Source organism: Coregonus lavaretus, assembly GCF_964263955.1.
Source record: "Coregonus lavaretus genome assembly, contig: HAP1_SCAFFOLD_6055, whole genome shotgun sequence".
Classification (NCBI taxonomy): domain Eukaryota; kingdom Metazoa; phylum Chordata; class Actinopteri; order Salmoniformes; family Salmonidae; genus Coregonus; species Coregonus lavaretus.
The window spans coordinates 12,413-22,500 of record NW_028162412.1 but is presented as its reverse complement, the minus strand read 5'-3'; the positions used below and the strand labels follow the sequence as shown (position 1 = coordinate 22,500).

The 10,088-nt window shown below is 44.0% G+C and overlaps 1 protein-coding gene across 2 annotated transcripts in view; it reads left to right on the top strand.

Annotated features, from left to right (window-relative positions):
* The window catches only part of LOC311119287 (polyadenylate-binding protein-interacting protein 2B-like), a 14,370-nt gene extending 10,135 nt beyond the window's left edge, over positions 1–4,235 (top strand). Inside the window, exon 4 of one of the 2 annotated variants that reach the window (XM_084194007.1) lies at positions 848–4,235. In XM_084194007.1, the coding sequence (XP_084050133.1) occupies positions 848–904 (57 nt within the window). In that variant the 3' untranslated portion in view covers positions 905–4,235. The remainder of the gene's footprint in view (positions 1–847) is intronic. The other variant, XM_084194008.1, reaches the window with a different exon arrangement.
* Positions 4,236–10,088: the final 5,853 nt, after the last annotated feature.

Below are 10,088 nucleotides of genomic sequence, written 5' to 3'. Positions count from 1 at the left end.
GTCACAACACAACTGATTGGCTCAAACGCATTAAGAAGGAAATAAATTCCACAAATTAACTTTTTAAGAAGGCACACCTGTTAATTGAAATGCATTCCAGGTGACTACCTCATGAAGCTGGTTGAGAGAATGCCAAGAGTGTGCAAAGCTGTCATCAAGGCAAAGGGTGGCTATTTGAAGAATCTCACATTTAAAAAATATATTTTCATTTGTTTAACACTTTTTTGGTTACTACATGATTCCATATGTGTTATTTCATAGTGTTGATGTCTTCACTATTATTCTACAATGTAGAAAATAGTAAAAATAAAGAAAAACCCTTGAATGAGTAGGCGTGTCCAAACTTTTGACTGGTACTGTATATATACATACATACACACCACAGGAGGTTGGTGGAATGGTACCAAACACATGGTTTCCATGGTTTCTGTGTGTTTGATGCCATTCCATTTGCTCCGTTCCACACATTATGAGCCGTCCTCCCCTCAGCAGCCTCCATTAAGACACACACATATACATATATATTATAACATCACAAGATGGCTGTGTGTTTGTGAATTTGTTTTGTACAATTTAATGGTTCTCACACTTTATTTTCTCTTCTTTTCTTAATCATGCCATCCCTCCACTCCTCCATCCCTCCATCTCATTATCTCTCCATCTCATTATCCCTCCATCCATCTCATTATCCCTCCATCTCATTATCACTCCATCTCATTATCCCTCCATCCGTCTCCATCTCATTATCCCTCCATCCGTCTCCATCTCATTATCCCTCCATCCATCTCATTATCACTCCATCTCATTATCACTCCATCTCATTATCCCTCCATCTCTCTCCCTGCAGAGGAAGAGCAACTTGAACCCCGATGCGAAGGAGTTCGTTCCAGGAGTGAAATACTAGGAGTCCCCCTCACCCCCAGGGAGCGCCCACACACACACGCTTGCAGAGACTCTGGCGGCCTCGACCGGAACACACACACCGAACAACACACACAGGTCCAAGGCGTGTAGGTAGAAATCCGTAAGAGGGTGGGGGGGGGGGGACTTCTTTTTAGTTTCTGTTTGTTTGATGGTAAACTAAGGGACAGGTTGGGGGGAGGTTGGGTGGGGGGGGGAGGAGGGAGGGGTCAGTACGAACAGAACCCTAAGGAGGGAGCTGCTGCTCCATTTACACTCTAGAGGCTGAGTCTCAAATGGTACCCTATACCCTATGTAGTGCACTACTTTTGACCAGGGCCCATGGGCTTGAGTCCATAGGGAATAGGGTGCCTTTTCGGACGCACACCGAGACGTACATATACAGAGAAATGGGAAACTCTGTTTGAGATTTTCCGACTTTTCATGGTTGCCATGTTGGCACCTAAAAGCTCCATGATAACGCAACAGGCGAATCACAGATGACACCCTGTTCCACCTTATAGTGCACTACCTGGTCCAAAGTAGTGCACTACATAGGGAATAGGGTGCCATTTTGAGATCGGCATTTATACTTTTCATGGCTGCCATGTTTGTGCCGGAATGTTCCACAACATTACCATTCTAATTGGAATCCAACTAAGAATGTTCTTAGTGCCATGGATGACAGACAGTTGTCCGTTCTAGAACTCTGTACATCTACGTACCTCTGGTCACAATATGACATCATCATTTCTCTGTTCTATAGGTCGTTATCAATAAAATGTCACAATACGGTCCAAAGCGTTCGATTTGCCTGCTGAGGGGGCAAGGAGAACCCCAGCTCCACTAAAACCATTGACAACTGTGTGTCGTTTTCAAGGGATTGTTAAATAAATGTTAACTATTTGGTTGTAATATCATCACCTCTTGAAGCACATAGTCAAAACTACAAAGGTCAGATTATTCCATATTTAGCTCTATCATCAGTTATACAGTAACTGCATGCTTTTCATGATCAGTAAACATCAATTGATCATGGAATTTCAGATACGAGAGGGTAGCCTTCACGATATCTCTCAATATTGACCACCATTGATTGGATATTTGAGTGATAGAAAAGTGACCTATACCTGACAAGGACGAGTGGTTCAGGTGAATTTCCCATCCTTTGTGGGCTCTGCTTGTCAAGCAGCAGAAGGGCGCATTTGCAGATGTACTGTTAGCTGATAATGCAAGCTACCGGTAGAAACTTTGTACAGTTGGCTAAACATATAGTGGTAAGTAGACCTAATGTACTTTTTTCTCCAACCAACTTAGGCCTACAGCGAAGTTAGCTAGCATTATCCCCTTTACAACAGTGTTTTAATCACTATTGCTGCTGAAAGACGTGATAGAGGCAACATTGATTGATGTACCACGTCAATGTGGCTAGCTAACGACAGATCACGTCTATGTAGCTAGCTAACGACAGATCACGTCAGTGTGGCTAGCTAACGACAGATCACGTCAATGTGGCTAGCTAACGACAGATCACGTCTATGTGGCTAGCTAACGACAGATCACGTCTATGTGGCTAGCTAACGACAGATCACGTCAATGTGGCTAGCTAACGACAGATCACGTCAATGTGGCTAGCTAACGACAGATCACGTCAATGTGGCTAGCTAACGACAGATCACGTCTATGTGGCTAGCTAACGACAGATCACGTCTATGTAGCTAGCTAACGACAGATCACGTCAATGTGGCTAGCTAACGACAGATCACGTCAATGTGGCTAGCTAACAAGCTAACTTTCAGGGGATAAACTAGATGGCTATATCCAGATATTGTTTGATTTGCTTGTCCTCTAGTGGTGGTGACCATAGTCCACTTTACCAAGAGGAGGACTTGCCGACGTCAAGCTCTTTCCAAAAGCCTGATCTCTGAAGCAAGCTAAATGATATGTTGTTTGCTTGGCTATCTAGTTAGCTACATGCCAAATGAATGGGCTACTCTCATATCTGAAAATACATGATCAATGGATGTTTATTGATCATGAAAGCATGCAGTTACTCGCTGTATAACTCTGACTACGCTCTTCAAGAGGTGATAAACAGTTATTACAGTCATTTAGCAGACGCTCTTATCCAGAGCGACTTACAGTTAAGTGAGTGCATAAATGTTTCATACTGCCCCCCCCCGTGGGAATCGAACCCACAACCCTGGCGTTGCAAGCACCATGCTCTACCAACTGAGCCACAGGGGACCATCCCTGTTATAACATTGATTTAACTATCCCTCAAATGGCACATAGTTGTCAACAGGTTTAACGGAGCTGGAGGTCTCCTTGACCCCCCCCGAGCAGCCAAATCCAACGCTCTGCGCCGTATTGTGACGTTATCAACGACCTATTGACCTGCCTAATTTCCCCATTTATTACATCATAAACTCTCTGTCTGTGTAGAGCTGTTTTTTTTTATTTCTCATGGGTCTGGTTCCAAACCAGTTTCTCCTCTCCTACCTTTGTGGGTGAAAAGGTTGAGGTTCTATTCCCCATATCAGAACCTGGAGCTCTGAAAGGCAGGGATGTATGGGGAGCAGGGTATCATTTGAGGTGTCACCCTTTTGATGGGTCTAAGTGAACAAGGGTGTAGGGGTTAGGGTATTAGTGTTTGGAACAAGGCTGTTCTCTGTGGCTTGCATCTCAAATGGCACCCTGTTCCCCATACAGTGCTCTACTATAAATCAGAACCTTTATGGGCACAGATGAAAAGTAGTGCATTAAATAGGGAATAAGGTTCCATTTTGGGACGCGGCCTCTCTCAGTACTGAAAGAATGGAAGCATCATGTTGAACTCTGTTGGTTCAATATTGTTGAGTAACACCTGATCAGGGCTCTGTTAAAAATCAATCTCATTTATTTTGTCTTTCGAGGAGCAAGGTGTTTTGTCTCTCTTGGGTTGCCATAGCCTGTGGTCAAAACGGGAATGGGACGCGTCCCAAATGGCACCCTATTCCCTTTTATGTAGTGCACTACTTTTGATCAGGGCCCATAGGGCTACCAAGGGTCCCTGTTCTAAAGTAGTGCACTACATGGGCATTAGGGTGCCATTTGAGATTCACTCACACTAATCTTACTTTAGCTCAGTGTCTAGGGGAGGTTTTAATGAATGGGTGGGACTTGAGGTCAGGTTGACTAACCACAGGCCATGTGCACGCTGGGTCAACCAATAAGAATTGTCCGCCAGGTGGATTTACATTAAAATCTTTTTGTGATTTTGAGTTGGAAAAAGTCCTGACGACACAAAGTATGAATTTCATTACAAAAAAGAGGAATAAAGATGAAAAACTGCAGGTAAACGTCTTGTTGTCTTTGTCAACTTGTTATGAGTTATTTCTCAAAGGCAGGAGGGAGAGGGAGGGAGGAAAGATGCAGGTAAATGTCTGGTGTTTGTCTGTTGTGACTAATAAAATATGATTTGAATCACATGCGCCGAATACAACAGGTGTAGACCTTACCGTGAAATTCGTACTTACAAGCCCTTAACCAACAATGCAGTTTTAAGAAAATAGTTACTAAATAAAGTATTTAAAAAAACTATGAGGCTATATACAGGGGGTACCTGTACCGAGTCAATGTGCTGGGGTACAGGTTAGTCGAGATAATTTGTACATGTAGGTAGGGGTAAAGTGACATAGTAGACCTCTGCTCTACACCACTAGATGCATGTACAACAGATGGGTTTAGGAATGATTCCAAAGGTTTAAGGAGAAATGTATTGAGGAACAGCCATGGTTCTTTTATATTGCATGTGTAACTTCAGGATACTTTTACGTCATTTAGCAGACGCTCTTATCCAGAGCGACTTACAGTTAGTGATTAATTTTTTTTTTTTATACTGGCCCCCCGTGGGAATCGAACCCACAACCCTGGCGTTGCAAACGCCATGCTCTATCAACTGAGCTACATCCCTGCCGGCCATTCCCTCCCCTACCCTAGACGACGCTGGGCCAATTGTGCGCCGCCCATGAGTCTCCCGGTCGTGGCCGGCTGCAACAGAGCCTGGATTCGAACCAGGATCTCTAGTGGCACAGCTAGCACTGCGATGCAGTGCCTTAGACCACTGCTCCACTCAGGAGTACCCTGTCTCAATTTAACGTAATTTCAAACGACAGACGAAGGGATATGTTTTTTTTTCCTGACGGTTTATTTGTGATAATTTGCTGTAGAAAAAATTGGTTGAGATAAAGAAAACTGATTCAACTATAAAGAGGATGAAGATAAGGTGAGGAAGAGGAGGATGAAGGCTGTTGGGTCAGCGGCTGGTGTTCTGGCGGTATCCTTGACAGGTCCTGGGGCGGGACATGGGAGTCTGGTGAGGAAGAGGAGGATGAAGAAGAAGAAACTGATGGGTTTTGCGTCTGAAATGGCACCCTATTCACTAGTCCATAGAACTCTGGTCTGAAGTAGTGCACTATATAGGCAATAGGGTGCCATTTGGGACACTGTCATGGTGTGTGTTACTAGGAACAGTATGATATTTCCCATGTTGCTACTTCTCTGAGACGCTACTCCGTGTTCAGTATCGTGACGTGCAGTGCAGGCACGCGACCACAGAGAAGTGGCACTGTGTTTGATACTAGGCCAACAAAAAGGGACAAACACTTTCGTACCATAGTTAGTTAGCCTCATAAACACACACACACTCCCGCCGGTACCTTATTCCTGTGACTGGTAGTCCTAGCCCAACAATGGACTAAAGGGAGCCTAACGTTACTCCATAGTCCAAGGACCTTACACGTTCCGTTTAAAGGTGAATTGGCCCTGGAAGCCAAAAACAGCCAAATACTCCAGATAAACGTGAATCGATTCTCAATTGCGGTGCGGTTCTAGAAACATACAGTGGGGAAAAAAAGTATTTAGTCAGCCACCAATTGTGCAAGTTCTCCCACTTAAAAAGATGAGAGAGGCCTGTAATTTTCATCATAGGTACACATCAACTATGACAGACAAATAGAGGAAAGAAAATCACATTATAGGATTTTTTATGAATTTATTTGCAAATTATGGTGGAAAATAAGTATTTGGTCACCTACAAACAAGCAAGATTTCTGGCTCTCACAGACCTGTAACTTCTTCTTTAAGAGGCTCCTCTGTCCTCCACTCGTTACCTGTATTAATGACACCTGTTTGAACTTGTTATCAGTATAAAAGACACCTGTCCACAACCTCAAACAGTCACACTCCAAACTCCACTATGGCTAAGACCAAAGAGCTGTCAAAGGACACCAGAAACAAAATTGTAGACCTGCACCAGGCTGGGAAGACTGAATCTGCAATAGGTAAGCAGCTTGGTTTGAAGAAATCAACTGTGGGAGCAATTATTAGGAAATGGAAGACATACAAGACCACTGATAATCTCCCTCGATCTGGGGCTCCACGCAAGATCTCACCCCGTGGGGTCAAAATGATCACAAGAACGGTGAGCAAAAATCCCAGAACCACACGGGGGGACCTACTGAATGACCTGCAGAGAGCTGGGACCAAAGTAACAAAGCCTACCATCAGTAACACACTTCGCCGCCAGGGACTCAAATCCTGCAGTGCCAGACGTGTCCCCCTGCTTAAGCCAGTACATGTCCAGGCCCGTCTGACGTTTGCTAGAGTACATTTGGATGATCCAGAAGAGGATTGGGAGAATGTCATATGGTCAGATGAAACCAAAATAGAACTTTTTGGTAAAAACTCAACTCGTCGTGTTTGGAGGACAAAGAATGCTGAGTTGCATCCAAAGAACACCATACCTACTGTGAAGCATGGGGGTGGAAACATCATGCTTTGGGGCTGTTTTTCTGCAAAGGGACCAGGACGACTGATCCATGTAAAGGAAAGAATGAATGGGGCCATGTATCGTGAGATTTTGAGTGAAAACCTCCTTCCATCAGCAAGGGCATTGAAGATTAAACGTGGCTGGGTCTTTCAGCATGACAATGATCCCAAACACACCGCCCGGGCAACGAAGGAGTGGCTTCGTAAGAAGCATTTCAAGGTCCTGGAGTGGCCTAGCCAGTCTCCAGATCTCAACCGCATAGAAAATCTTTGGAGGGAGTTGAAAGTCCGTGTTGCCCAGCGACAGTCCCAAAACATCACTGCTCTAGAGGAGATCTGCATGGAGGAATGGGCCAAAATACCAGCAAGTGTGTGAAAACCTTGTGAAGACTTACAGAAAACGTTTGACCTGTGTCATTGCCAACAAAGGGTATATAACAAAGTATTGAGAAACTTTTGTTATTGACCAAATACTTATTTTCCACCATAATTTCCAAATAAATTCATTAAAAATCCTACAATGTGATTTTGTGGATTTTTTTCTTCTCATTTTGTTTGTCATAGTTGACGTGTACCTATGATGAAAATTACAGGCCTCTCTCATCATTTTAAGTGGGAGAACTTGCACAATTGGTGGCTGACTAAAGACTTTTTTTCCCCACTGTAAATCCCTCTACTTTCATGTCACACTTCCTCTACACTGTTTTAACACAGTTGCAGTCGACAGTATTTTTCAGTAACAACACGTTTGTGGCATCAGTCTTCCGTTTAAAACACAGGTGTTCGGAGATGCAGAGAGCTAACAGGTAGTCCAGTCTTCAGTCTGTTTTCTGTAAACAAGCACTGTAACATGGAAATATGGCCAGGTGGGAACCCTAACCCTATAAAGGTGTGTCTCAATTTAACCTTTTTGTTTTTTGACAATTAGTTCTCGCTGATATTAAAGATAAGGTCCTTGTGTTTCCAAAACCGTACCGCAAATGATGCGTGTTAATGTTCAGACCCCAAGCGTGGGGGCTCTTTACAAAACTCCCCCCTACAGAAGACGTCTTCGTCCAATGACTCTTATGTGTAATGTAATGGAACCGAGAGGCATGATCAAGGGCTATAGTACTCAATGCAGTCTCTCACTCTCATCAAAGTTTATTGGTATAGACTGTAAATGAATAAAATAAAAAAAAGGTGTACAGCAGTAGTTATATAGGATGAGCCTTGACTAGAAAACAGTATATACATATGAAGTGGGTAAAACAGTATGCAAACATTATTAAAGTGACCAGTGTTCAATGACTATGTACATAGGGCAGCAGTCTCTAAGGTGCAGGGTAGAGTAGCCGGCTAGTAACAGTGACTAAGGGTGCTTTCACATATCCCCTTATGATCCAGATCATGTAGCGTTTGGTACCCTGATTCGCGCTTGGTACCCGTGGATCTTTTGTGGCGGTATCCGAAATGTAGTGATGACAGAAGCGGGTGCTACGGGGCGATAGTTATTTAGTTCAGTTACCTTCGCTTTCTTCACTAGGGACCATCTCTCTCACACACACACCTTCTTAGAGTATTGTGACTGGAACTCGCTACACAGTGTTTTCCCACTAGGGACCATGTAGTGTATGGAGGGTTGGGTTCCTCTGGAGACACGAGAAGGGAAGGCCCGGGTCAGCAAACCAAATTTATCAGCATACTCTGTCACCCAGGGACGCCTGGGACGGGGGACAGAACGATGACAGGAGAGAGAGAGATGGAGGGGAAGAAAGGATGGATAGGTAAAATATTTTGTATTGAGTATGCTTGTGTTGTCTATCTCAAAGCAAAAGCAAAAATCTGAATACTTAATCAAATCTGAAATGTAAAAAATATATAAAGACAAATTGACTAGAGGCTGGATTTAATCCCTAGCGTTGAAGATCCGCTTTATAGTGCGAGTGAAATTTAAAGGTAATCTCCGATTGAGCCGACATATGCAGCGTTTACCGTGAACGCAGTCTCTGCGAACGTGGAAACATTGCCTTTACATTTCAATCATGCTATTGCGCAGATTTTCTTCACTGCGGATTAAGGACTGCAGGTAGCCTAGTGGTTAAGAGCATTGGGCCAGTAACCGAAAGGTCTCTGTTTTGAATCCCCGAGCTGGCAAGGTGGAAAAATCTGCCGTTCTTCCCTTGAGCAAGGCAGTTAAGCCACAACAACTGCTTTCCCCCTTCCCTTAAATCTATGCCTAACTATAGATGGACTATTTGCAGTAAATATAGAGCAGCAGTGAGTGCGTTAGGCAAAAGGTGATTAAGTAAGCCTTGTCCGAGCCAGAACAGCCCATAAACCAAAGGTGAGCGTTGGGGGAAAAATATGATCCTTCCAGGGCTGTTTGTAGCTGGGGTGAGGGAAGCGTTCAGAAATAGTGTTGTACCACTGTTTGTAATTGATGTATAGGTGAGTGTTCAGGGTTGCTTGATGTTCTTCTCTACTGGAGTAGGTGGTATAGTCCGCTACACACACACACACACGTTTGTTTTACTATCCTTGTGGGGACCAAAACATTTATTCCCATTCAAAATCCTATTTTCCCTAACCTTAATTGTAACCCTAAATTAGCCTTTTTCCTTGTGGGGACCAGCAAAACCAACACACACACACACACACACACACACACACACACACACACACACACACACACACACACACACACACAGGTCAAGTGTAAAGTGGACTTAAGGTATAGGTTGGTGTAGTTAGTTAGTAGGCCTGTCAGTTGTGTTAGATAATTTGGTCTAGGTTGCTCAGTGGTGTTATGTCGCTCCCCAGTGGTTGGACTAAGATAAGACAAAAATATGAGGGGATATCCTTTCTCTTTTGATAATTATGCTGGCAGCACCCCCAAACGGAGATGCAAAACACAGTTCCTACAGCAGAGAGGTTGTCTTTGAGTCAGAGATCCAGTGAAGTAGTGTCTGGTTTGGTGTGGTGTGGTGTACCTACATCTATGAGAGGGGCGGCGCACAATTGGCCCAGCGTCGTCCAGGGTAGGGGAGGGAATGGAATGGCCAGCAGGGATGTAGCTCAGTTGGTAGAGCATTGCGTTTGCAACGCCAGGGTTGTGGGTTCGATTCCCACGGGGGGCCAGTATGAAAAAAAAAAAAAAAAAATGTATGCACTAACTGTAAGTCGCTCTGGATAAGAGCGTCTGCTAAATGACGTAAAATGTAAATGTAAATATGAGTGATGGTGTGTGTGTGGTTGTGCATACGTGTGTGGTTGTGCATACGTGTGTGTGTGTGTGTGTGTGTGTGGTTGTGCATACGTGTGTGTGTGTGTATTAGAACCTATCACAGGAGGTTGGTGGCACCTTAATTGGAGAGGAGGGGCTCGTGGTAACAGCT